The sequence below is a fragment of the Ceratocystis lukuohia genome (genome assembly GCF_044167205.1).
Source record: "Ceratocystis lukuohia strain C4212 chromosome Unknown Supercontig2_pilon, whole genome shotgun sequence".
Lineage (NCBI taxonomy): Eukaryota > Fungi > Ascomycota > Sordariomycetes > Microascales > Ceratocystidaceae > Ceratocystis > Ceratocystis lukuohia.
Window position 1 is genome coordinate 883,705 of NW_027263521.1, and position 27,238 is coordinate 910,942.

A 27,238-nucleotide genomic window follows, 5' to 3' on the forward strand; every position below is an offset into this window, starting at 1 on the left:
ATGGCTACGTTACGCATGGCAAGCCTGCCATCGATGCGCAAGCAGCATCTGATGGCTGAATTGTATGTGCTCTTTAAGATCTTGCTATCGCGCACCCCGGATTCTCTTTCTAACAAACCGTTGCTTGGGCCAATAGTGCTGGACTGAAACAAGCCTGTCCGGATGGCGTTTTCGTGAGCTTGACTCCTGGCGACCCGTCAACCTGGTCGGGTGTGATCTTTGTGCGCAAAGGTGGGTTAATGTGTCCATGCTTCAATTCATCTGCGCAATTGCAGCATTACTTGAATTCCCCTTTTCTAACACGCTCTACTATCTCCATCTCTAGGTCCCTACTCATCTGCCGTTCTGCGCTTTCAGATATCCTTTCCCGATGCCTTTCCTCGACTGCCGCCACAGGTGACTTTTCTGACCGACATGTTCCACCCTCTCATCACACCGCTCTCGACGTACTCTAATGAGGGCGACACTGTCAGTGCCAATGATAGTGAGCGCCTCCCCCCCGGAGGCTTTAGTCTGCGCCATGGCTTCCCGAGCTGGTTTACGAGGCGCACAGCACGGCGTATAGCTAGTGATGGTCGCCCTGTTATTGCCACACCGCCGCGCAACCCAGCTTCAAATCCCATCCGTATCGTCGAGTCTGAAAGCCGCCGTCAGCGCTCTGAGAGCATTTTTGGGACACCTGCATCGCAGCATACATCGTCAACCGATAGGCCAGGCTACACTCGCACTGATAAGGAAGCTGTGCCTGTGTATGATGTGCTAGCATATATTCGCAGCTCGTTCGACGACGAGGAGGTCCTGGACTCAATTCCTCTCGAGGCTGCGGGCAACCAGGGTGCCTGGCATGCATGGAGGCTGCATCGCAAGGAGTCTTTGATGGCAAGTGGCCACGAGCCGGCAGCCAATCCGGATGAGAGTGTGTTCTCAGCCGATGAATCTGAGCCAAGAAGTCCAGTGTCGCCACCTCCAGCACTCAGGCCGAAACAGGCCTCGCAATGGAACTGGGAGGGTGTGTGGGAAAGGCGTGTTAGCCAAAACTTGGCATCTAGTTTGCAAGATTCTATGCTGTATGGAGGGACAACACCGTCTGATGAGCTGGTGAGTTGTGTGACCGCATACTCTGTTGTCAACGTGCACTTTTTACTAATTTGATGTTTTCATACAGATTCATTTTCTTCCACTTGAAGGTCAGGAGCTGGAGACTACGAAGGAAAACTTGATGCGAGCTCTAGGTGCTACTATATAGGGGTCACACTGTGATGATTTATGAGTTGGTTATGGTGTTGTCGGAGATGGTGTGCTGTTGATCGAAGTTTGACTGTTCCTGTATTATTGAAATCATACCCAATCCTTTTTTTTAGGCTGTCCGTTGCCCGCTGTCTATTATCCATTGCTCATTGCTCATTGCTCATTGCTCATTGCTCATTGCTCATTGCTCATTGTGCTCTTCCCTTGGCGATTCTCTTTGTTTACTAAGCTTTCGATATTAACTGAAAATTCGTCATCTCGTAGTTGCCGTTCCAAAGCAAGCACCTGCCTCCGTCTGAACAGGTTATGAGCTAGGCTACAAGGCCGTCAGCCTCTCAGCCTTGTTTTCGTTTTGATCGGTCTACGTAGCCTTCCAATAACGCTTGCCACTCATCCTCCAACCTCCATCAACTCGCCGGTACGTATGTACATCACGCGTTCTCTCTTCCTCTCTATCCACCTAACAAGTATCAGTATCACCATGTTAACAAGTGCAGTTCCTAGAGGTCTAGACGCAGGACTCATCGCTCTCATCATTGCCTCTACTTTTGGGGTCTTTTTATGCGCATGTCGCCAAATCCGCCGTCCGTATCCCACTAGCCGCGAACTAAACACTTACAGTGGCCGTGAGCCTCATTTCCGTAACACCGACTCTCCGGGAGCTGATCCCGTACCGCCCTACGAACCTCCTGTGTTTCCTCTATCTACTTTCTTCACTCCTGCCCCGTCATACGGGCCACCTGCTCCGGGCCATCCTCATTTCCCGCCTACTCCATCCTATAGAACGTCTCCTTCCGTTATTATCGGTGGCCAACATTCACCTACTACTTCTACTTCGCCGCCACCCCAATTATCCTTTTCGTCCTCTTGGGGAGTTCCTGATACTCGGTTGAGTTCGCCGTCCGACCTGGAAGGGCTCCAGGACGAGAATACTCTTCACTACTCCCAACACCAACACCATCCTAGTTTGGACTCTAACTCCCACGGGCCAAATCCATCCAGCTCACAAGTGACATCATCGGCTGGAATTGCATCATCCTTGCCTGGACTTTTTTCGGATGCTTCGAGAATCCCTCGTCCAACTCAAGCACATCCTAGGATTCATCCTCATTTTGAGGCAATCGTCCAGCCACCCATCACAAGAGCATCTTCTCTTCCGACTTCGGCACAGAGAGGAGCTTCTGAGAAGCTTGGACAAACCGAAGTTGCGACTATCGAAGGTATTTCTAAGCTGAGACACAGCACTGATCTTGCTGCTCAGGCTCTAACTAGCCGCGCAGTTGATGTAGTTCAGCCAGATATCCTCCACAAGCCAGACTGCTCCTAGAATCTCGAAAAGGCAACAAAGTCCAATGAACTCCCATAATAGCCCAAGTTTCATGGCAGGCCACATACCCAACATGTCATACCGAGACATGGGAGTTTCGCCTTCTCTATTTGTAGAGAAAAAGCGACAAAGTATTGATGGAAGCATTGGAGACACAGACTCCAATGCTAGTCCAGTCACAGTTTACCGGACAGCACCGTGTAGTCCAGCCAAAAGCCCTGACAAGTCACCAACCCACATGGGCCGCCCTCCCCATTCCATGAAGGAAAACGACGTTTGCCGTTCCCCTTCGCCATCCCCAAGAATACCCCCGGCTCTCCGCCGCACCCCATTTCCCGTTCTACAGTCAACAACCAATATCCCATGCCATGGAGTTTAGCGTTCTCCCGGCATCTCAAAGACAAATCTTCTCTCCAGTAGCAAGCCTGACATCAAGAGCTCTAACCACAGAGCACCAAGCCCGCTAGTTATTATCCCGGAAATAATTGTTACACCGGTAGTTGATGTTATCTCAGAGGATCGCGCAGTGTCCCTTTGGGTGGCTATTGAAGTGGTAGCCAAACTTGCTGCCCCAGCGAGTGTTGATGCTTTCCTCATGGAGAGACCGCTTGACCAACAGCTTTGCATCGGAAAACGGCGCCGGTTTGAAGGACGTAAGCACAGTAACCTGCTCATTTTGATAACAATTCCTGACAGCAAACAGAAGATGGCTGGTACGGCTGCCTGTACAACTTTCATACTCAGTTTGTGCCCTGTCCCGGCACTTACATCGAAGAAATCATTGAGAATGAGACACCTCCGTGAGTGCCATGCCACTACTCTAGATCCCTAGGAACAGCGTTATTTCTAACAAAAGCTCTTTTTTTTCCCTAGTGCCTTAGCTACAGAAAGCTCAGTACTGTATCTTGTCAAAGTTCTCATACAGCCACGCCCCAGAATGCAGCGTGGCCGAGCTTTCAGTCGATCACATACATCGGACGACTTAATTGACGATCTTGAGTTACATCTGGGCAACATTACTCGAGACTATCTAGTTGTCAGATTCTCTTACAACCATACCGGCTTCCCAAACCAGTCTGCGAGCCAACCGCAAAACGGGGTTCGAATAACTACCTCTCTAAATACCGTGGCCACTGCAGTTATACGCATTGGCGATGTTGAATCAGAGTGGTCTAGGAAAGTCTCCGAGGATGCGGACCCAAGATCGTCATTTTTTGACATTGTCAAAGGCCACGGGTGGGATGAGGACTTGGTGGTCTATGCCATACAGAGGATTGGATATGGTATAGTAACTTTCCCTCGCGCAAGCATGTCACCCGCTAGGAGTCCTACCAAAAGCACTACAATCCACATGGTGGACAGGACCGACGTCGTTTGTCAAGATAAAAGGCAAGAGAGAGAAACTGAGATGGATACCGAGGCTGAAGCCGAAGAGGAGGATGAGGACGGAGAAGAGGGGGAAGAGGAGGAAGAGGAGGAAGAGGAGGAAGAGGAGGAAGAGGAAATTCGATTGTCTCCAATCAGTCCGACGCGTTTAAAAATGGCGTCCATCTGTCCTCTACGCAGAGTCAGAGCAGCAAACGCCGTGAATCTCGGCACGGGCTTGAGTACTGACGGTTCTGCCACCACCTCTCTACCATCTCCTACCGCCTCATCAAAGTCCCCTACCAAAAGAACCGGGCCCCCGTCTAGTAGATTGTCGTCACCCGACACAAAAGCTATCCGCCGTCGACGAAGCTGGATCTTTTGGTAGAAGGTTTAAATTACATATATACAAGAGGAGATGACGAAGGAAGGAAGAAACTTGAGGCGCGTGTCTTTTTTCTTTTTTTCTCATGTGTTGTCGGTCTATATTCTTATGTCTATTTTGGTATCGGCTAATAGGAGACTTTGTTAGTCTTTTAGTCATCAACGAGCACTGGGCTGGCCCTATGTTCTAATACAGTTTATGTTCATTATCGTAATTTCCGTGCAGGGATGTAGTGTAAAACGGTTTGACGATGTTACGCGATGTGATTGTGGATGAAATTAAAGCCGTCCACACATAACAACGTCCTCGCCAAATGGATGCCATGACACATCTGACAAGCGAGCAACTGGTATGGCGACGCCATTCTCTGTGACACGATCAGGCGAAACCACCACGCCGCCCTGTCCAAGCCATGTAGGAGCAATAGTGACAATGACGGAATCAACTAGATGTTGACTTGAGGCATCCAACAGCGAATTAATCACATTGCCGCCACCCTCCACCATGACGCTGCCCAAGCCCTCAAGCGATAGTGCGTATAGAATATCTTCCCACTGGAAGCGACCCTGCTTGTTAGTGGGGATGCTGATGTACTTGCCACCGTATTGGCCCAACAACAACGCCTTGTCGATCGAATGCTGCACAGCCGTCGATGTGATGACATACGGTCCTTTTCCAGTACCACTGCGGCACACCTGGAAGACTTTGTTATCGTCGGTGAAGTCCCAGCGGCCGTGTGGATCGATGATGATGGGGCGGGGCTGATGGGGGTAGGTGAGGCCGTCTGGTCCCGATGCCGAAGAAGGCCCAATCCGACAGTTCAATGCTGGGTCGTCGGCAATCACTGTACCAACTCCGACGCAAATGGCATCATGTCTACTACGCAAGTAGTGTGTCATAGCCTTAGACTCAGGCCCAGACAAACGCGTGCGCGTGCCTGGAGCCAACGAGAGTGCCGAGTCTAGTGATGTGGCGAAAGTCAACGTCAAGAAAGTTTTGTCGATTGTGTTGCTGGAATGACTAGATGGAAGATAAGGCTCAAGCTTAGCGCGTGCGGCATCAGAAAAGAAAAGGTCTTGTGCCATGGCGGTGTTAGCGTTTTGCGAAGGTCGTTATCTATCACTTAGGTTAGTCTGATGAACCTGAATCGTGTGATTGGACAGATATACGGGGTGAGAACTTGGTATGAGCGGACTTCAACTCCAATTCCGATGCATCCGTATAGATGCGGTGATGGAGATACTTGCGTACAACTAACAAGTGAGTGACCTTTGGGCGGTTGGGCAGGCAATAGCCATGGTGGTTGAGCACCAGCAGCTTGAAGTGGGGCTCCATGATTCTATAGGAGTCACTCAAGATCGATCTTGGTTAAGCCCTAATCAATAGGGTTAATAACTTGAGAGCACGGAAGCATTCTTTAGCAGTGCCTAGTTTGTTCTACATTCAACAAGAAACCCCCTAGTACCCAGACAACAAGGGAAGCTTATTTGCAAGATTGGAAACAAGTAGTTGACGATGTAGGCAATCTTTTTGCATAGCGTCCACCAGCGACAAAATCCATGACGTCAGAGTGCTGAGAGTTGAGAGAACCGAGGGAACTAAGAAGAGAGTTTGAGGAAGAGTTGCGCGTCCACTAACGTAATAAAAAGCCTTAGTAGCCACCACAGCCTCTTTGTCCACCAGCAGCTGCTAAAGCATTATAGCCGACTAGTTGAAGAATTGCAATATATGGGTTGCCTAATCAGGATGCCCCATTTAGAATCCCGCTGTCAAATAGGCCTTGGTCTGCGCCTCTCTGCAGGATAGGACAAGTTAAGAGAAACGAAAGTCGCAGTCAAGCATAACAGTCAGATGCAAGCTAGGCTAAACCAAAGCCAAGGTTAAGGAAAAACGCACTGCGAGATTCCAAGCCACTCACAACCCATGCCTCGCAGCAAGCCAGTTACCGATGTTCTACTTGGGTGTTAGGCTGCATTCCACGTACTATGTGCATGCTAAAACCCTTGTGCACGCACAACGCACATAGACGAACTGGACACAGCCCAGTCGACGTTTGCAGGATCTTGGCTCTCATCAGACAAGAACCAGGACAAGATCGAAAGCAGAATCAGAATCAACATCAGGTAAAAAAGGGAAAGGGTCTAGACAGCAAGAATCAGCGAGGCAGGAGACAAGAGACAAGAACGACGAGACAACACAACCCACAAGCAGCAAAGAAGAAAAGTTGTCGGAGGCCTCGCATATCGTATAAGCCCCCAGACTGTTGCCCCACTTTATTTCACAATTTCAGTTAGTTGCTCCTTGCGAAATAGTGAGAGAGGAGAACAAGAGAGAAGGGAAACCACAGCAAAAGCTATTAAACTAGGGCTTGTTATTGCCTCTTTCCCTGAATATCCTACCAGGGTTAATATGAAGATGAATGTCGCTGAATAGTGGCCAAGCAAGGCAATAGAATTGCAGCTATTTTGTTTGACCCTTCCCTAAACGCAAGCAAACGAACAGGTAGAAAAAGGAAGGAATCAAACGCAGGAATACAAGAACACGAACAGAACTAGCCAAAAAATCATACACTTTTTTCTGCCGCCTTCCCTCCCTTGTCCTCACCTTGCCATTAGCCCCCCATTCTTCTCGTTTTAGCAACTACTTAGAATACTAGGTTTATATATGTCCTTGTCTTGGCCCATTTTGCGTAAATAGCCTACCATCCTTGGCTTCTCTTCTTCCTCCTCCACTTTACATTCTTGCTTACAAAGTCAGAATTTGATCTTTTCTCTACTTTGAACACTCCCCAGTTGACTTTTTCTTTTTTTTTCTTTTCAGTCGCATCATTCATTATCACTTGCTGAAATACCCACACACCGTTCCATAACATCGCCCCAATCTCTACCAACCACACACGCAATGTCTGGCAAACCTGATGCACCTCCTGCCTACGGCGGAAACGTCCAGCAACCTCCACAAGCCTACGGTGGCTACCCCCAGCCCGGCCCCGATCAGTACGGAAACAACGGCGGCGCAGCCACAGGCTACTATGGCCAGCAGCCGCCCATGAACTACTATCCGCCGCAACAACAACAGTACGCACAGTACCCCCAGCAGGTCCCCCCGCAGGGCCACTACCAGGACGACCGCGGTCGTAAGAACGACGGCTGTTTGACTGGATGCTTGGCTGCGATGGCCTGCTGCTGCTGTCTCGATATCCTGTTCTAAGCAGTCTCTGGGTTGGGCGACGGGTTTGGGACTCGCTGGCTGGTGCAAACTGACGCGACCGTGGCCTGTGTGTGTGTGTGTGTGTGTCTGAGTTTATGGCCATTTGCTATTACGCGAACTCACTACAAATTTGCACAGCGTCGACTCAGTACAACTTTGACGCGGCGTGCTCACAACAACAAATACCGTCTGCTCATCAACCTCACCCTTTCAACTTAGCATTCACATATGCATTTGCATTTGCCATATCTTTTTCCGCCTGGTTATTCGTTCGGTTGCACTGCAGCGACGTCAAGCTTAAGCAGGTGGAGACATGCTTCCTCTTACCGCCGGCCCCATCGTCTTATGGTTTCTTTCGCGTTCCACCTTCCCCGGCAACCCTAACAAGACATTCATTTATACCCTAAAGCTGTCTTTTCTAACAAACATGGCTGAACCTTGCTTTGCTCTCGTTTCATATCTTACAATCATGCTTTTTTTTTTCCTTTTTCCTATGTTTGTTTCATGGTCTCGACTTCTATTGGCGCATTTTCTATCTGGGGCTGCTTTCAAGAAGGTTTCATTCCTGTTTCATTTGGCTTCTTACTTCTTTGCTGCTGTTTTTTTTTGGGGGTTTTCTGACTAGGACCGAGGGATATGAGTTATCGCACTGTAGGCTTCGTCGATATTTTCTATATGAGTTATAGAATACTATACTTGCCCATGAGCTATATTGTATGAATTGTGTTGGACTAATACCATCCATCATGTGTTTATATCACCAAATGAGGTCTACATGACAAGGTTTGTGTATCATTCAATGAATTATAACAGTCGTCTATGATAGGGCGAACGTCACGTCACATTTCTCAAATTTGATATAAAAAAACCAAGCTTCAGTCTATAATCAAAGAAGAATATTTCCAAAGAGAAAACTATGTACAGGCCGCTGAACAAGGAAGAAAAGGATAAACACCCAGAAAACAAGCACGGAATAAAAAATAAGAAAGGCTCGAGAATGATAAGGCAAGAACGAGAAAAAAAAATATGGAAGTAAACACAGAGCATAAGCAGATAGCTCTCCTTACATATCCGCAGTCTGGGCATACAGAGTCTCGAACTCTTCGTTCATGCGCGTCACCACATCATTGCTGTACACCTTCTCCTGGATCTTGGGTGAAGCCCACTTGTCAGGAACGACAGCAACGTTGCCGGCTCTGGCCTCAGCGAAGAGGCGATCACGCTCCTCCTTGGCCTTGCCTTCGCCGAGATGCAGTGTGCGGCCGCACTGGTACGCCATTTCAACGAGGTTGGTGCACCATTCCTTGCGCATCAGCTGGTACACCTTGAGCGAGCGCGAGATAGACTCAGGCTTCAGATCAGGCGACAGAGCCAGCGCCTCGGCAATCGTAGCACCATCCTCAATAGCCATTGACGCGCCCTGGCTCATATGCGGCAGCGTGGGGTGGCAGGCATCACCAACCAGTGCGACCGATCCCATGACCCAGGTGGGCAGAGGGTTGTGCATACGCAGACGCCATTCGCAGACTTCGCCTTCAGGGACCAGGTTCAACATGCGCTGGATCAGTGGGCAAAAGTCCGAGAAGACGTCAAGCATGACCTTCTTGGAGCCGCGGGTCGTGTAGGTAGCCGATGGGGCAGCAGCGAAGTTCTTGTCAGGCTGGGTAGTCGACAGGTTGTAAATAGTGTGGTTATGGACAGGGTAGGCAATGATGTGGCGCTTCTCGCCGATCCATCTTACAACCTCGTCGCCATCAATTAGAGCAAGCATCTCGGGATCATGCTTCATCTCGTCGCGAGTGAGCATGATGCGGTAGGCGGCCTGTCCCGTCTCCTTCTCGCTTTCTTGACTGCCCAGAGCCTCAAGGATGCAAGCTCGGGTTACGCTCTTGATACCGTCACTAGCAATAAGGACATCGCACTTAACAGTGTACTCCTCGCCTTCGATAGGCTTGATGACGAACTCGGGCTGAGGACCAAACGACTTGATGTCGACCAGGCGCGAGCCAAAATGGAAGGTTATGCCGTCCTCCTTCTGGCAGGCCTCGTACATACGACCGGCCAGCGAAGAGCGGTGACCGGTGCAGTGAGGGAAGCCGTACTTTTCCGTCAGGTTGGGCATAGGGACACGGGTCAGGGTCTCGTTGGTGGCACCCTCGCGGATGTTAGCAGCCTTGACGTCAGTAGCCTCCTTGTAGATGGGGTCCCAGCAGCCCAGACGGCTTAGCACGCGGGCCATGTTGGGGGCCAGCTGAATACCGGCGCCAGTGAAGCCAAGATCAGTGACAGTCTCGTACACGTGGATGTTAGTGAATCCCTTCTTGGCAAGAGACAGAGCAGTTCCAAGACCACCCATACCTAAGGAGTGTTAGCAGTTTTGTTGGCAGATAGAGGCTGTTTGTCAGTTTGGTGTCTTACCAGCGCCAATGACGGAAATCTTGAGCTCAAAGCGGTTCTCAGTCTGAGTCCAGGCCAGAGCCTCGTAGGCCTGGGGGGCAGATTGTTCGCGTCCAGAGTCGGCAACCATTGTGAATGTGTACGTGTGTATAGATATATATGTGTGTGTGTGTATGTAGAGAGGTTAAGGATGCGAAAAGAAGAACGAGATAAAAAAAAATGCAACACAGATATGAAGTCTCACCAGGAGAACGAAGATAAAGAATGATAATGAGGTTTGAAGGGGGGAACTTCTAGAGTCCAAAGAAAAGAGAGGAAAGCGGGAATGAAGGCTTAATGATGGTGATGATGAACAAAGACTCGTAGCAAGTTCCATTGCCAAGGTGGGGGACAAGCGCCATCTTTTATATCCTTCCGGGCTGGCTTGGCTGGCCGTTTGAAGCAACTTCCTTAATTTGCACGCCGAGCCCTAACAAACCCCCAAGTACTGCTGTTAACTGGCTTGTTTTCCTCCCCTAGTCATGCCATTTTGCTCTTTTCTCTCCTGGAGGGGGAGCTCCTTCCTTGCTTTGTTTCTTGGTTTCGGATTGTGTGTGTGAGTACGTTGTTTACGGCAACTACTATCAATGAGGCTGAGAATCGGGGGCTGGATCAAGCCTGGGCGGGGATCTAGCAACCACCCCTGCCTTTTGCTGGAACTGCTCATATCAATCCTCAAGGTCAGGGGTCTGACCGTTTTGCCTTGAAGGCATTAAGCGTAAAGCTATCAAGATCATGAAGCCAGCAACTTACAAGCAAATAGCATCCATCTCATTAAGCCCTAAGCTAATGTGTTAAGCTATAAGGCTTGGCATAGGCCCTGCTTCCTCGAAGGAACCACCACCACTTGTAGCTTTGGTCCCTTGAGACGATGTGGTTTGAGATTTCGGGGCTCCCATGGGGGGGGGGGGGGGTGTGGCCATATTGTTTACGACCTCCTTTTTCTCCTTGGTCCTCTTCCTTTTTCAAGTTTTCGTCCTTCTTCGCCTCATCTTCGAGATCTGTGCCAATAATGCAACAGCGATGTTCAGGCGGACATCAGGCCTAATACGTCGCAATATCAAAACCAACAAACAATGTGGTTGGGAAAACAAGGTGTTAGATTTGACTTGCACAAGAACATTGCATTGCATTTCGGCTGCTTCATGAGCTGCGACTGCCCGGTGTCCGTCCGCAGTGGAGGGTGCATGTACCTATGTACATGTCTGTCTCTGACTTATTACACAGCTAAAACTTGCTCTCCTCCTCTTCTTTTAATCCGTCTTCCCTGCCCCCTATCTCCCTCTCTAGTTTGTCTTGGCGGCTGCTGGTGTTTCTGCCATGTTAATTCTGAAGCAGTGCTCCATCTTGTTTGGGAAAAGGTTATTGTTGAAGGCTAGGGTTAACACTAGCTTTAGGGTATTTACGCTACTGCTTTTCCTGTTGTCTCCTCTAATGTCCAACTCCAAAGCTCTGCTGTTGATTACTACTACCTTGTGAAACTACCTATAGCCGCTTGTTTGCACCTGTAAGAATTTGGCTTATCTTATCGTCGATTTTTATTATGCCTTCCTAAATCAGACCTCTTTTTTCCTTTGCCATTTTCGAGCCCCCCTGTATTTATGAATCTTGATACGTCTCGGTTTCGACCGAAAGTGTTGTTCTGTAACAAGGGGAGGTAGAGATACTGGACGAACTGTGAGCCTGGACTCTTGAAAGGCTTGGCTGCTTGGCCAGCAGCTGCAAACACAGCATTTACCTCCTCGAGAGAATATATGTTTCTTAGACCGCCCTGTTCTCTTAAGACACACCGACATCCAAGGCTCTAAGACCTAACCAAGACTTGCACTCAGACCCATTGACACGCGTCCTTTGAGCCGGACAGACCTCTCGTAAAACAAAAAAAATGATGATCCCAAATATAGAAAAAGAAGAGCAGCCGTGAAGAACTGGCCTGATCGTCCCGTTGAGCGCGCGGCTTCTTTGATGTTGCCTACTTCTATGGCTACCCCTAACCTACCTTGCTTGGTGCCTATGAGGGCGCTTTGTCTGCGGGACTCGGAAGATTGTCGAGCTTAGATAGAGAGTGAACTTTTTGGAGCTGTTGTTTGCGATAATACCTACAACTGTGCCAACATGTATTATCAATGGGCTTTGCAGCCAGCGTGCGCAAGGAAGGCTTTTGTCATGAGGCTCGGAGTCTTGCATTCCGAGTCCCAAGCCCTCTCCTCAGTCTGATACTCTCAACCTGAGGCTCGACTTTCACAAGTGGGCATCAAGCCACAGATCAGACAATCTATTTTCTCTCTTCCCCCATTTCTAGGTGGTAATGAATAATCTGGACGAGAATCTGGACCAGAAAATCAGCTAGTGTCTGTGTTCGTGATCAGCCAACAATCCGCGCGTTGTCTCCCACTACGACCGCCGAGAGCCTGATTGTCATTTCATCTTGGATCGATGTGAACGTTGTATCTTATTTTTGGTGTGATCGGCAGCAAGATGGACACAACTTGAAACCTTAGGCTATCAATAGGCCACCCACCAGCAGTGAGGTTGGTGGGCAAGTTCAGAGTAGGAGTAGTCGAGAGAACCAAATCCTTGGTTTCCGCTTTTGTTCCCTTTTCTTTTTTTTTTTTTTTTTTTTTTTTTTTTTTTTTTTTTTTTTTGCTTCTTGCTTTTAACTCCTATTGAAACATATATAAGCGCAAGTCTCTTCTCCCTTAGCCGCCCATCGTTCTCTCTAGTTTGCTACATTTTTGAAAGGCTGCCACCAGGTATCAGGGCTAGAATCACCAGCAGCTTATTGGTGTTCATACCCCCATTCTTTTTCGCGTTTTCTGTCTATACATCATGAATATGATGAGGCTTCTGCTGCGTTTTCTCTGCAGCTGAAACTCTGCCACCAAGACTAAAGAAGGACTTGGAAGAATGCGGGTTATGCCCATCTTGGGAGACCTGCTACAATCTGCAGACGGTAAGCTGTATGGCCTCTGTTTTATATTATTCCTGAGAATTTTCGTTCAAGTCAAAAATTAAGGGACAAGGACAGTCGGGCTAGGAAATTCGTCTGGGGCTTGGAATTGCATATGCTGAATGTATGTTGCAATCGCCCATATCATTGGCTAATTTTCGTGTCTATGCTGGTTTTTGTTTGTGTTGTTCAACGTCTACTTCTATTTCACTGCAATACAACCGCTGTCTACGCGAACTTGGACGGATGTACTCAGGTCTGATTTGTCTCCAGGGACGTTTTATCTTGTGTTGTACTTTAACGTCTACCTACTGTTATTTCACAGTAATATGACGGTATGGGAGTAGCTGGCTGATGTCGTTTTCCAGCGTAACTCCCAGGCGGTCGGCAGTTGCAGGTGTGCCCAGGTTTCTAGCGTCTCCTATGGCCTCTTAGGGACCGGCGCACTTGAAGTTCATTTCCCACGCGGATTGTTAATGTCATTGCATTATTCAACGTTTATCTACCATACTACCCTATCATATCTTGAACTTATTTAACGTCTACTGGAATCACTGATAACACGATGCCAGATTGGTTACCGGTCAATTTCTTTTTCTACACGGACGGACTTCCGGAACTTGAACTTGAATATATTTAACGTCTACGGGAATCACGGACTTCCGGAACGGAATACAATCCATAATATACCCCCGGTCTTTAGGCGGAAAGCAAGTCCGATATGGTCTAGGGGCTAGGATATCTCGCTCTCACCGAGAAGGCCGGGGTTCGATTCCCCGTATCGGAGGCAACGGCGTTCCTTTTTGGCTTCCCTTCTTGTGTTTAACGGTCCCTTATTTAAAGCCACTTTTTTTTTTTTGGTGTATCCTTCAGCCGGGGAGGATTCTACCGTTCTCCCGTCAACTTGTCTGTAGAAAATGATTCGCCAAAAGCTAAAGAAAGCGAACTTATAGTTGGCGCTGAGTAATGGTAGTAATCATTCTATTACATTGTGGTTTTCATATCATGGGCCGCCTACTGCACCGATATGCAAACACATGGGATCTTCATATTCCTCATATACAGGATTTCCATTGTTTCTCAGGTTTTCCTGCGCACCAACGATCCGAGCTTCTGAAAACTTGGGCCTCGGGCTAGTCTGTGAGAATGACGATAGCGAATGATCGTAGGAGATCCGCAGTATCAGGGACTAGCCTGAGGCTTGTGGGGGAAAAGGTGGGACATAACAGGAGGAAGAGTGTGAGTAGTAGCACTTGGAGAAAGGTAGGCCTCCCGTCTTGTTTTTGTGGCCGTAGAGTTTGTTGCTTACTAAAAGGGCTGGGGATGGCGGGATGCTGGAGAGAAATATGGCCCAGGCTCAGTATTGTTACCGCGTGAAACACGGATGAGTTTTGCTGGTGCCTTGATGCGAGTCCCGATGATTGGGCGTTGCATTACTCACTAGCCACTTGTATGCCACATAGGCAAGGAATACGTCATAGTGATGCACTGCCGTGGATCTTGTCTACGTCCTGTCTTTGCTGATGGGACATAATAGTTGATGTGATCATAGAGCGTCAATTAATATCTGAACATAAATGACGCCCTATTTTCACATTTTGCCACCGGCAAAACTGATAACAGCCCCTGACTGCTGCTCGGAGTGGAAGGGATTTGATTTGGCATGGATGTGGTGGCTGCCGGCAGCATATTCTTGGGTTCCCTCAAGGCCAAGCCCTCCCTCTTTCTCCTTTGACCAACCGCAGCCAAGTTTCGAATAGCCGCCTCAAAAATCTTCGCAGTTGGTTGTATCGTTGTTAAGAGCCCTTAAAACCGGGCATGTATGCACAACTGCACATAGATATGCGTAGCACGCTTAGGAAGGATGGGATCAAGAGGAATGGGGATGGGTAAGGGCAGGAATAGGGCAGTACAAAGACAAGGTAAGTGAGGTAAATAGGAAACTCCCAAGGAAAATCAACCCTGCAGGACTTTTTGACATCGACAGCGGAAACACCACAAAGTGACACGGCAGCAGTTAACCAGTGAGCTGCTAAGCGAAAGATAGCCTTTCTCACCAAGAAAACTTGCTGAAACAGAAACTAGTGAGGCAGGAGATAAGTCCCGTAGTTGGGCTAAGCATTTGGTGGGCACCATCAAGAAAGAAATAAAATATGGCAACCAAGAAGAAAACGCCATGGTGGACCACACAGACCCACATGAATGTTAATGTTATTTAAAGGGTTGGTCTACCAAGAACAAAGAGGCAACTGCCCCTTGTAAGTCCTACTTAAGCTATCGCCGTAAGTCCACATTTCCAGGGCCTGCATTAACGAATGGTCAAATCATGTGCAATGCGGTAGGTTGATTGGCTAGGGTGCAATATAAGTCAGAAAAAAAAAAGTCGCTTTTGTTACCTTTGTTACAACCAAGCGCTGACGCCCAAAACTAGCGCCGGGCTTGCTCCTCTCATGGTTTCTGACGCGCGCCGAATAACGTCTTTCTTGGTGAGTTTCACTTGCGTTGTGAGCATGGTTTCTTCGTCAACTGAATTCCAGATGGTATGTGTGCTGCCTCACCGCCTTGCCTTGCCGCTGCCCTTCTGGTTGTGCTGGCGTCTAATGTCGCCTTTCCTTCCTTGGTTCTCTTTTCGTAGGCTCCTACCCCATGGAAAACTGTAGCCTTCACCTGCTCGCTTGAGATTTGGGTTTGGCTTGGCTTTTCTAATTGAATGTAGTAGCTGCTCTTGCACGTCCTTCCTTGTTCCTGTCTTGCTCCTGTCTTGCTTCCTTAACTCCTTTCCGGTTTTGATTCATCTGTTTGATCTCTTGCTTGCTCTTGCCATCCTATATTGTGGATCGTTTTCCTTCTTCATCTTTATCTTTCCCTCCTGTTCTTCTCCCTTCTCCTGTTTTTTAAACGTTGACTCTTTTCCACCTTTTTCTATGTGTTTCTTTCTGCTTGGCTATCACCACTTTTATTTTCTTTGCCCAAGGCTCAACAGTTAAAAAACGCTGGACACTTGGACTTATTTTTTTTTATCTTATCGACCTTTGCGTCATTGCATTTGTCTGTGCTCCTTTTTGTTCTATTTTATATCTGCCAACTTCCTATATTGTTCCTGGCCTTTGCCTTTGTTTCTTTTCCTTTCCTTTGGCTCTTTCTATTCATTCACATGCATGCGTAGGAGCTGCGTTTGGCTACAGCAGCGTCTTTGACACCGCAGAATAAAGAAACTCCAGCCACACTCTGCCTGAGAACTATCATGTCTACTACGTTCTTTGTTTAAATAAAACTAGCCGAATTGCTTGTGTTGAGCTTCTTTGGGCTTTCACTCGCCGTTTTGACATCCCTCTTGATGGCTACCGACTCTTAGACTCTTCTGCTCTTCGCCCTCTTCGACCCGACTCTCTTTCGATTGTACTACTGTTCTGCCGAATTCCTCTCTCTTTTTTTTCTTGATATGACACCTTCCTAGAGCTCTTTAAACAAATCACAATCATCACCTCTACCAACAACCAACAATTTCGAATACAGAGACTCGTACACACATACATACACAGGGCTTTTTTTCGCCTCTTCTCCAAAAAAAAAAGATGGCCTCTCCGTCATTAAACGGCGGCCCGGGGCCGAAATTCAGCAAGCGGCTTGTCCATTCCTATGTTTCGTTAGTCGACTATGCAATCAGACCTCGTGATACTTCAGCTTCATCGGCAGACGATGTTGATGGCGAAAGTGGTAGCGCCCAGAAGCTGTCAGGAATCAGCTTAAATGCGTTTCTCACGGCCCTAGTTGTTTCGATTATCATTTTCGGAGTCCAAATCTCAGTTTTTCTGCTGCTAAGAAACCGCCTGGCCCGTATATTGTATGTTATTTTTTTCTGCATGTCATGTCATGGGTACCATTTCAGTACTAACATGACCCTCTACTATTCTAGCAAACCGAAAACTTATCTCGTCCCCGAACGTGAACGAACAGAGCCTCCTCCTAGGACACCATGGGGCATGATAATTTCTCTAATGTCCTTCAAGGACCGCGAAGTCATCAACAAGTGCGGTCTTGATGCCTATTTCTTTCTACGCTACCTCAAAACTCTCCTCGTCATCTTCGTCCCTATCGCCATGGTCGTCATTCCCATCCTAATCCCACTCAATTATGTGGATGGAAGGGGCCATGACGTGAACCATCGCTCCAAAGGCAATCCGTTTAACAATGCGACCTCAGTTACTGGTCTTGATACGTTGGCTTGGGGTAATGTCAAACCCACCCACACGAGCCGCTATGGCGTCCATCTATTCTTGGCCATATGTGTTGTTATTTGGGTGTGCACTGTTTTTTACTTCGAAATGCGCGTCTATATCAAGGTCCGACAAGATTATTTAACCAGTGCTGAGCACCGTCTGAGAGCTTCAGCCACAACCATCCTAGTGAACTCGATCCCCTCAAAGTGGCTCAGTAAGGAGGCTCTTCGTGGCTTGTTCGACGTTTTCCCTGGTGGGATTCGTAACATTTGGCTTAATCGTGATCTTTCCGTCCTTCTTGCCAAGGTCCATGAGCGTGAAGCAATCAATAAGATGCTTGAAAGCGCCGAGACAGAGCTGATCCGAATGGCTAAAAAAAATCAGATGAAGCAAAAGGCTAAGGAGGAGAAGAAGCTTCGCAAGAAACAACGACGGAAGGGTCCAACAAAGGAAGAGCTTGCCAATCGCCGAGCCCAAGAGGACGATGAAGCCCAGCGCCGTGCTGAAACTACAGAAGGGACTGAAACTCAAGCCAATGCTACCTTGGCAAATAGCGATCTTGATGATGCCGTAACACAGGCCCGAAAGCGCCTTAGCATGACTGCCGAGCAGGTACCAGAAAACTCTAACAAGCTTACTGCTGGGATTTCTAAGGTTGGCAGAGGTGTTATTGATGGTGTCGGCAAGGTAGGGGGTGGCATAGTGGGTGGTGTTGGTAAAGCTGGTGCTGGAATTGTTGGTGGTGTTGGAAAGGCTAGCAACGGCCTGAAGCTTATTAGCCATGGCGTAGAGAATACCCTGGACAACACCAACGGTTTCACCACCATCCGAACCCCTACTGAAGAAGAACCAGAGCGCAGCTGTAGCCCTCAAGGCCAGCATACACGCAATACATCTAATAGCTCGTCGGGGGGGTCGTCGACCGAATCTAACAACTATAACCCCCCGGCCCGAAAACTTGACAATCGGGCATCCGCTTACAGAGTCCATTACCAAGAGGATGATTCGCCTACGGCCGTATACTACAACACTGTCCGCAAAGTTGACAACCTCGACGACATGTATAGTAAAGTTAAACCCCATTTTTGGGAGTTTTGGAAGCCTCCCGAGGGCAGCTATGCTTCTCCTATTCCCCAGACAGCTGAAAACCAGGATGAATCACAGACCAATGTCACGGGCTGGCGGCGCCTGCTATGGTCATTCCGGCTCATGTCGATTAATGTTCCGGATATCGATTACCCTGAATACCTAACGAGCCAGAAAAAAGAAGAGGCGCATGGTCCTGCTGAATGGGAAAAGTGGGTGAAGCGCAAGCATCGCCCTACCCACAGGCTGCCTAATTTCAAGTGGACTCCAGGCTTCCTTCCTGGCCTGCCTTTGATCAACAAAAAAGTCGACACGATCGATTGGTGCCGCAAAGAACTTGCGCGTCTGAACATGGAAATTGAGGAGGATCAGAAGCGGCCCGAAAGATACCCGCTCCTAAACTCAGCTTTTATTCAATTCAACCATCAAGTCGCGGCTCACATGGCCTGTCAGTCTGTGATTCATCATATTCCCAAGCAAATGGCTCCTCGAATCAACGAGGTATCTCCTCGTGATGTAATATGGGACAACATGGCAATCTCATGGTGGCAAGAGTGGGCACGCTCTGCGCTCGTCACTGTTGCAGTTGCTGCCATGATCATCTTTTGGACAATTCCTGTTGCCTTTACGGCCTCTTTGGGCCAGATTGACTCGCTGGTTATCCAATTCAAATGGCTAAGTTTCCTAGTTGCCAACGAAACTATGCGTAAAATTTCCAAATCTCTCGTTGGTGTTTTGCCAGCTTTACTGCTAGCCATCCTTTTGATCTTGGTGCCCATCATTCTCGACTTCCTGGCCACTGTCAAAGGAGCCAAGACTGGTGCCCAAAAGGCCGAGTTCGTGCAACGCGCCTATTTCATTTTCTTGTTCTTCCAGGTGTTTTTGATCGTCTCTATTGCGTCGTTCTTTGCGGCTAGTGCGGATGAGATCTTTGCCAACATCCAGTCTTTGACAAAGGACCCGTTCAAGGTTTTGGAATTGCTTGCTTCGAATCTGCCCAAGTCGGCCAACTACTTTTTCAGTTACATGATTCTGCAGGCTATGTCTACCTCCTCTGGTACCCTACTGCAGATTGGTGCTCTAGCTGGCTGGTATCTTTTGGCACGCATGTTTGACTCTACGGCACGTGCAAAATGGTCGCGGAATACAACACTATCAACCATTAACTGGGGGTCGTTTTTCCCCGTGTACACCAATTTTGCATGTATTGCGCTAGCTTACGCTGTCATTGCCCCGCTGATTTCCTTGTTTGCCATAATTACATTTAGTCTTCTGTGGATTGCGCAGCGTTACTCTATGTTGTACGTTACGCGTTTCGCTGTGGACACTGGCGGTGTTTTATATCCTCGTGCTATAAATCAGACTTTTACAGGGCTATACGTCATGGAGCTGTGTCTGGCTGGCTTGTTCTTCGTCGTCGTTGATGATAATGGTAACAACACATGCACGGAACACGGTGTTATCATCCTTGTGGTTCTGTGTCTTACTGCCTTGTTCCAGATTATGATGAACCGTTCATTTGGCCCACTTCTACGTTATCTCCCCGTCACCTACGAAGACGAGGCGGTTATCCGGGATGAAGCCTTCCAGCGCGCGCAAAACAAGCGTCTGGGGTTGCTTGATGATGAGGAGCAAGACCACGATGACGGCGACGACTCTTGCCCTATGTTAGCTTCATCTGTTCAATCTCAGGCTGATGAGGACATCGAGCTCACCAAGGTGAAGCGTTCCATGACAGCTACCATCAATCCTGTTAAACGTATTGGGACATGGGCTAATGACAGTCGTACCGGACGAGCCCTCACCCTGGGTAAAGTACGTGCCAACACGGCTGACTATCGGCGGCGGCAAAAGGCCCGTGATATGGAAGCACAAAAGGCCATTGGGGATGCGCTGTTCTTGGGTTATCATAATGAAATCGAGGATCTGGCCCCCGATGAGCGCGATGTACTAGTGCGTTATGCTTTTCTTCATTACGCTTTGCGTGCCCGACGGCCAACAGTCTGGCTACCCCGTGACGACATTGGGGTTAGCGATGACGAGATCCGGCAAATGCAAAATCTGAGCGACTATATCCCGGCAAGCAATGCGGGTACAGCTCTGGACTCAAAGGCCCGTGTTGTTTATGGCCGTAATCCTCCCGACTTTTTGGAGGTTGATTTGATCAACTTATAGTCTATCCGCTACTTCTTTTCACATATATGCCTTCATGACCTTCTTTTCTTTCAATGCCTTGGGCACTTGCTTTTTTTTATTTATTTTTCCTCTTTAACTACTTTTTGTCTTGTCTTCTTTTGATAGAAGCTTATTATTTTATGGCCCATCTTTTTACGCCAAACAATTATTTTACGTATCAGCTTTTACTTGCGCAAGCATCCATCCTACTACTATACATGATGAACGGGTCCATTTGTGACCCCGGAACTGTGTGAGACTTGGGTTTTGTTTTTATTGTTACGAGAAGGAGGTTGGATAGTCATAGATTTCTTTGGTTTTAGATTTTCCGTAATACCAGGATGAATTCCGTGTTATTTTGCCTTGTGTACCAGAAGTAAAAAGTAAGATACAATGTGGCCATGAACTTGAGGGGGGGGGGGGGCAAACAAAGCCTTATAGTAGTAGAACAATGAACATTAAAACCTATGAGAGAGGTTCAAAAAGAAATGCGTAATCTGGGAATCGAACCCAGGGCTAATCGAAATCATTGCTTTGGATGGCAACGATTAATGTTACCACTACACCAATTACGCTGTTGTGATGTTGCGTGGTAAACCTGACGTTATCAGATTTTATATAACTTTCAGAAAATAGCCTGCGAGAAACAACTCTCCCTCTTACAACCCTCGGGGGGGGTACCTTTGAGGTCTGGTGCCTCCCCTTCTTCCGGGCTGCTGGAGGACGACGTCTATGACACTGATAAGCGTCTTTCATTCTTTTCTTCTTCTTTGACTCTGTCATGGATCTTGACAATGAGCTGTGGAGCCTTGAGGCCGCACTTACCCAACTTTGAGGATAACCTCGTCGTCGACTCGCCCCCTTTTTCACGACAACTTTTGCGATCGCCAACTCCTCATCGCCGCAACACCACTCCAACTCAAGGAGTTCACCTTCATGCTCAGGACTGAATTTTGAGAGTTCACACAGTCCGCACCTTTTTCTTTTGTTTTGTTTTCTTTCTTGCGCTCCTCTGTCCTCGGATAGACTGGTGACTGTGGCATGTCACTAGAAAGGGGGCTGTCTCGCGCCTCATCCACACGCGCAAGGCAGCGGCCACCAGAAAAGCGGAAGGATATATCACGAGCCCTCGGATGCTCACACAGTCTGGTTTTTTCTCGTCTTTGGGGGGGTTTTCCCAGGCTGCACTGGACGCTGCCGTCTTGCTCTCGTGATTTTCACGACTTCAGGAAGCGTGGCAGGTTTTTCAGAGGAACGAATGTTTGTGGGGAAGTTGGGGGTTAGCCCCACTACTTCTGGGCTTAGGGTATATCTGGGGATTTCCTTTTTTTTTTTTTTTTTTTTTTTTTTCTTTTTGTTTCTGACGACTACAGGTGGAAGACGAGTAACAAGCTTGCTTGGGAGCATACGAGCTTCTCTCGCCCAAAACCTGTGGTCAGCCCTGCAGAGGGTTAATTCTGTCCGGTAACCAATCCGGCGTCGTTTGATCTTAGTGATTCCCGTAGACGTTAAATAAATTCAACTCAACTCAACTCAACTAGCCTGCGAGAAAAAAAAATGAACTGCATCATTATGGAAACTCATCGAAGCCATGCAAAAAAAGCTCTTTATATTGAACATGCGTTACTGAGACAGGGCAAGAAAGATAGGACCAAAAAGAAGGTCAGGAAATTGTACATTTGATGTTACAGAGTTGTAAGCTAAAGATGGTAGTACACAGAATGGCTAATCGAGGGAACGAACCAACCGAGCCAACAAGATACCCGAGAACTGAAGGTCTGCGAGCCTCATTACTGGGTAGGTCAACTCTCCTCACCATGCTTAAAAGGATAAGAAACCAGAGCCCTTTTTTCCAAGAGGCAGTGTTTTCCGAGAGGTGTTTCATTTGCCTTTTTTAACGGGGGCGGCGATGGCTCGTGGGTATCATGTTCTTCCGACGGAGAGGTGGATTTACTCGTTGATCTTGGCCAGAATTCTACGGCAGGGCGAAGATATTAGCGAAAGCTCCAAAGACAGGGCAATAGCCGGGAAATTGTGGTTGATAAGCGGGGGAAACATACTCAGAGTCGCGGAACAGTTGGAACTCCTCCTCGCCAACCTTGACGGGAGAGCCACCAAACTGGGGGATCAGAACGCGGTCGCCAACGCTGACACCCATAGGCATGCGCTTGCCTTCCTTGTCAAGGCTGCCGGGGCCGACAGCCAGAACCTTGGCCTCGTTCAGCTTCTCAACCGACGACTCGGGCAGGAAGATGCCACTGGCAGTCTTGGCCTCAGCCTTAACACGCTGGACCAGCACACGGTCCAGAAGGGGAGCAAGAGAGCGGATAGAGCGCAGAGAGGTAGCCTGCCAGAGTGGGAGGGTTAGCAACGATATTTGCAGAAGCATGACGGTAGTGGTGGCCAAGAGAGAGGGCAGATAAGGGCGTAGTAATAGGAAGCAGAACGGACGTGGATGGGCATAGCGATCGAATCATTAGACCAAAATGAATAGAAAGCTATATAGCTGTGCATCTATCTGTTTAGCAATGCTAGATCCCTTCCTAGGAAATGCCTGCCCTGCGCCAGTCAGTTCCTCCTCCGAAGCGGAAGTCGGGAAACTAGACCATCTAGCCAGACGCCTGCTCAACAATGCCCATCACTTGGTCGCTATTGGAGAAAAGAAAAAGTTTGTTCGTACCATTGTGAGAGAAAAAGATTATATGATTTGAGGGGAAAAGGGTAAAAGACAAAAAAAAACGACAAGGTTTGCACGCTAGGATGAAGAGAAAGAAAAAGGACGAAGAATTGTGTGTATGTAGCGGGCTCAAGGTATGGTTCAAGAGAGAGGAAAAATGAAAGGAAGAAAAAGAGGCGAATAAAGAGTAGCAGAAAAATTGCTTTTTTTATTCACGATCAAAGAGAAGGAACAAACGCTGAACTTGCAACTTTCTAAGAGCTTCTGGAATCTACGCCAGTGGCAATTTGACGCGATGTGATTGGCTGCTGGGGCTCTTTTTGGCGGGGCAGGATGTACGTACCGCAAATATAGTGGTCAAATCTTCTGTAACTACAGAGGCAACTCTGGCTATGGCAACTCTAGTATTGGCCTCGAATACGACAATGCTCGCCATGGACAATTAGTAGTAGCATTCACTGCTCATTGTTCTTGAACTTTTGGCTTATTATCATTTGTCAGATATAGCAAGCTAGCAACTCACAGAAAAAAAACAAGATCTATGTCTAGATGATCGACAGAGAGTTCTGGGCCCTTTTCCACATGACATAAGCTCATGCAAACCCCCAAACCCTCCTCGGCTGCATGCTTAAAACGGCGTTGTAATACACGTCCATAGAAGTCCTTTTAAGTACATGATATCATTCTTCAAATAAAATATGGCTTGGACATGATCCCCATATTTTGCAATCATCTATACAATAAAATAGCTAGAAAAGGTGCGGTGTCGCTATAGTGGGCGTTTGATGCTTTGATGATCTACACTAGGTTGCATGTCAGTTTTCTCAGACTACTCTTTCATGTGGCCCATCATAGCTGTTATCTACCGTATTTGTATGTTTCAATATTATTTTCCACGTATTAGCTCTAAGCGAAAAGAAAAATACAAGAATCAAAAGTCCAGCCAAATCCATATGCAACTAAACAAGCCACATCTTGGCTATGTGATGTAGCATTGTCTGTAGATGGCATAAATCGCCAAAAAAAAAAAAAATCAAAAGCATCACATTTGTATGTCATATCATTTAAGCACTTGCAGTGCGTCACCGCTCCCTTCTCACTTGGCCTGTGGTGGCTTTGGCTGGGTTTGTGCTGGGGGCAAGGGCGGCTCAAGAGTGTGCGTATGATCATTTGCCCTGATAACCTCGGCGTTGGGCAACTGTTGGCAGATCACAGTATTAGCCACCCAATCATCAGCAATAATTTGGTCCATAGTCATGCGCTTAGCAGGATCAATCGTAAGCATTCCGTAGATGACCTTGCGGCTCTCTTTGGGTAACAAACGGAGAATTCTCCACGGCCCCTTAATAACCTCCTTCTTTTCTGCAGGCTGCGCAGTAGGTGTAACCGGATTCTGGCTAGTCGATTCTACAACTGACGGTGACTTGGCCCCATGGCGGCTGTCACGTGGGCCGGGAGAGGCTGGCGCAGAGCGAGGAGTTCCAGGAACAGACACGTCTTCGCTGTGGTGATTATTGTGATTATTGTGATGATGCTGCTTCCCGTGATTCGAAGAGAAGTAATCACTTGATTCATTACCAGCAGTAGATGCGGTTGGACTGGTGGGCAAAAGCAACTTGTTGGGATCATGGCCAGGGGTAGGTTCTGAGGCGTACAGCTTGTAGCTGTTGTCAGATAGGCGAGGCACCTTCCATGGAAAGCGGCGTAGTGTCATGCAGCAATATATTATTCCCAACGACCAAATGTCCACAGTTCGCGGGTCATAAAGCTTATCATCGTACACCTCTGGAGCAAGGTACGGATCGGAGCCAACAATGCCTATAAAGCGTCAGAAAAGCCTTCAAACCAGGACGAGACATGTAATTTTGTTGGTTGTCACCTTACCTTTGGCTTTAATGATGCCCTCTTCAAAAGGGTAGCTAAAAACGTGCGCGCTACCAAAATCAATGATTTTCATAATACCATTTGCGCTAACAACGACGTTATCCAGCTTTAGATCACGATGGGCAAGGCCCATGCTGTGTAAATAGGTCACGCCGTTCAGGATCTGCAAGAAACAGCAAGAAACCTCGGGCCGCGTCATCTTGCCTGTCATGACAATAGCAAACAGGTCAAACGGCGCATATTCCATGACTACAAACCAACGGCCCCTTTCTTGGATGATATCCAAAGTCTCAATCACATTTCCATGGCGCAACGTCGAGCCGATGCAGAACTCGCCAGTGAGCTTCTTGGCATATTCTTTCTCTGATTCATAGGTGTGGCGCGCGCGGAATTCTTTCACTGCAAAGACAGTGTTATCATCACTACGCTTCATGACACGTACTGAGCCACCCGCGCCAGAGCCTAGAATCTTGCCAAATTTGCCGTACTTGGTTACTAGCCCATGGTCTTCGCCAAAAGGTACGGCAGAATGGCCAGTTTTCAAAGGCGACTGAGCTTTTTGCTTGGGGGCTGGCGATTTGTCTCTTTTGTGATGATGGTGGCCCTTTTTAAAAAAGCGCTTTAAGTCAACCATTGAGCTTTTGGGCGTTGAGCTACCATCCCCATGTCCATGGTCGTCCTTGTGATGGTGACGTTTATCGGGGGATAGTAGAGACGCTGAAGATGTGCAAGGTGATCCAAGCTTCTTTTTACGGGAGAATTGAAATCGAGGTTCAATGTTCTTGGGATTTGAAGTTACTGGCGGCTGAGGGGCGCGTTTGCTAGCGGCATAAGGGTTTTTGGAATCGCCGCCAGGTGTAAACGGTCTACTATAATATGAGGCTGCGCGGGAGGGGCTGCTTTCGCGTGAACTTGAGGCGGATGCACCATTACCTAGCGAAAACATGCCGCGACGATGATTGTTCTGGCGAAGATTATCCTCGGCAGTGTTGAGGGGAAGGTTGTCGGCAGATGACTTGGGAGTCCCATTAGACTCATGTTGGTGGTTGCGGGGAGATGCATCTTGCGAAGAGGATGGCTGCGGTGTGATTATGCTATCTCGAGACCCGGCAGCGTGGCGTTTTGTCATTCCCAAAGATCCGGAATCGACATCAGTTCCCGAGGGAGTGAGCGGGGGGGAATTGATAGAGGCCATGCTGGTGCGAGTTCCGGGCCCATATGAATCTAGAGTACGTTGGCTTGGACTCATAGGAATAGACTCATGAGAAGGCACCTGTGGAACAATGACAGTGGTCAGTCTATATTACGTCAGAGACAGAGACGGCTCTTAACTTGAGCAAGCTATGTATGCCGAGCTCGCTGTTCGGAGATGCAATTATACCATTGGTCTAATGAATAAAGCCAATGTCTCAAAGCTGACGTAGGATGCGGGTGGGGCGGACAGTGACATACTCTTGAGGCAGGTAACGATGCTATGGGCTCAAAGGCCATCCGATGATGCTTTTGCAGGTTTGCTTCCTTGAGCGATTTGGAAAGTTGCTGGATGTTGGGGTCGACTTCGGCAAGAGTGCGATTAGATGAAGGCATGGGCGGAGGCGGCGTGATAGTCGCCTGGAAGCTGTTTGTAGCGACAGGAGGCATGATTGTGGTCTTGGTGTTTGTATTAGCTGCAGAGACTGTGGGTGGAGTGGCAATAGTGGTATCTGTTTCTGTGGCAGAATTGGGAGCAGTGTCGTCGACGGCAGGAGAAACTACAGTAGTAGGTATAGTTTCTAGATCATGAGAAGCAATGCGCACGGAAGGCACGGCAGGAACAGGTGGTAGAGGAGGCACGGCCAAATCTGGGCTGTGGGAATGATTGTGATGATGCTGTTGATTTTGAGCAGAAGAGTAGTATTGGCTGCTGGGGTCGTCATGGGCGATCAGAGTGGTTTGACGGGAGGCATTTGTGGAGGTAGATTCGATTTCGATGTGAGCGACTTCGTGTTCTAGAGTCATAGACGGAAGTAGTTAGCAGCTTATTTTTTGGTAGAGATTTTGGCAGCGATGTGCGGCGAGTTTCGTCAGCCCAAGTCGGAGAATCGGCTTTATTTTTTTTTTTTTTTTTCAAGAGGCAAGAGACAACGGGGCATAAGGCCTTCTTCTGTGTTGTCGCTACGTCTTGCTAACGCTCAAGATGCCTGCAAATGTTCTAGGCGTGGCCAGCTCAAGGCATCAGCATCGCCGGTGAGGGGGAGAGGGGGTTCGAGGCGGTATTACCGTCATTGTGGCTCTG

The 27,238-nt window shown here is 48.2% G+C and overlaps 7 protein-coding genes across 7 annotated transcripts; 3 read left to right on the forward strand and 4 right to left on the reverse strand.

Annotated features, from left to right (window-relative positions):
• On the forward strand, positions 1-4,328 carry HOO65_020231 (Protein crossbronx -like protein; the record flags this gene model as incomplete). Its single annotated transcript, XM_071006287.1, has 8 exons — positions 1-62; positions 137-231; positions 326-1,009; positions 1,050-1,098; positions 1,870-2,468; positions 3,076-3,228; positions 3,279-3,375; positions 3,617-4,328. The coding sequence occupies 8 exons, from the start codon at positions 1-3 to the stop codon at positions 4,326-4,328; spliced, it is 2,451 nt and encodes an 816-aa protein (XP_070860869.1).
• Positions 4,329-4,603: 275 nt separating this feature from the next.
• On the reverse strand, positions 4,604-5,410 carry HOO65_020232 (2,5-diamino-6-(ribosylamino)-4(3H)-pyrimidinone 5'-phosphate reductase; the record flags this gene model as incomplete). Its single annotated transcript, XM_071000017.1, has 1 exon — positions 4,604-5,410. The coding sequence occupies one exon, from the start codon at positions 5,408-5,410 to the stop codon at positions 4,604-4,606; it is 807 nt and encodes a 268-aa protein (XP_070860870.1).
• A 1,816-nt stretch (positions 5,411-7,226) lies between these two features.
• On the forward strand, positions 7,227-7,535 carry HOO65_020233 (uncharacterized protein; the record flags this gene model as incomplete). The annotated part of the gene is made up of 1 exon (XM_071000018.1): positions 7,227-7,535. One exon carries the CDS (start codon positions 7,227-7,229, stop codon positions 7,533-7,535), a length of 309 nt encoding a protein of 102 aa, XP_070860871.1.
• Positions 7,536-8,598: 1,063 nt separating this feature from the next.
• Positions 8,599-10,062, reverse strand: HOO65_020234 (3-hydroxybenzoate 6-hydroxylase 1; the record flags this gene model as incomplete). The annotated part of the gene is made up of 2 exons (XM_071006747.1): positions 8,599-9,893; positions 9,954-10,062. 2 exons carry the CDS (start codon positions 10,060-10,062, stop codon positions 8,599-8,601), a joined length of 1,404 nt encoding a protein of 467 aa, XP_070860872.1.
• Positions 10,063-16,817: 6,755 nt separating this feature from the next.
• On the forward strand, positions 16,818-20,402 carry HOO65_020235 (uncharacterized protein; the record flags this gene model as incomplete). The annotated part of the gene is made up of 1 exon (XM_071000019.1): positions 16,818-20,402. The coding sequence occupies one exon, from the start codon at positions 16,818-16,820 to the stop codon at positions 20,400-20,402; it is 3,585 nt and encodes a 1,194-aa protein (XP_070860873.1).
• Positions 20,403-22,377: 1,975 nt separating this feature from the next.
• HOO65_020236 (10 kDa heat shock protein mitochondrial) lies at positions 22,378-22,791 on the reverse strand (the record flags this gene model as incomplete). Its single annotated transcript, XM_071000020.1, has 1 exon — positions 22,378-22,791. One exon carries the CDS (start codon positions 22,789-22,791, stop codon positions 22,378-22,380), a length of 414 nt encoding a protein of 137 aa, XP_070860874.1.
• Positions 22,792-24,175: 1,384 nt separating this feature from the next.
• HOO65_020237 (serine/threonine-protein kinase SAPK1) lies at positions 24,176-26,961 on the reverse strand (the record flags this gene model as incomplete). The annotated part of the gene is made up of 3 exons (XM_071006437.1): positions 24,176-24,897; positions 24,964-26,236; positions 26,416-26,961. 3 exons carry the CDS (start codon positions 26,959-26,961, stop codon positions 24,176-24,178), a joined length of 2,541 nt encoding a protein of 846 aa, XP_070860875.1.
• Positions 26,962-27,238: the final 277 nt, after the last annotated feature.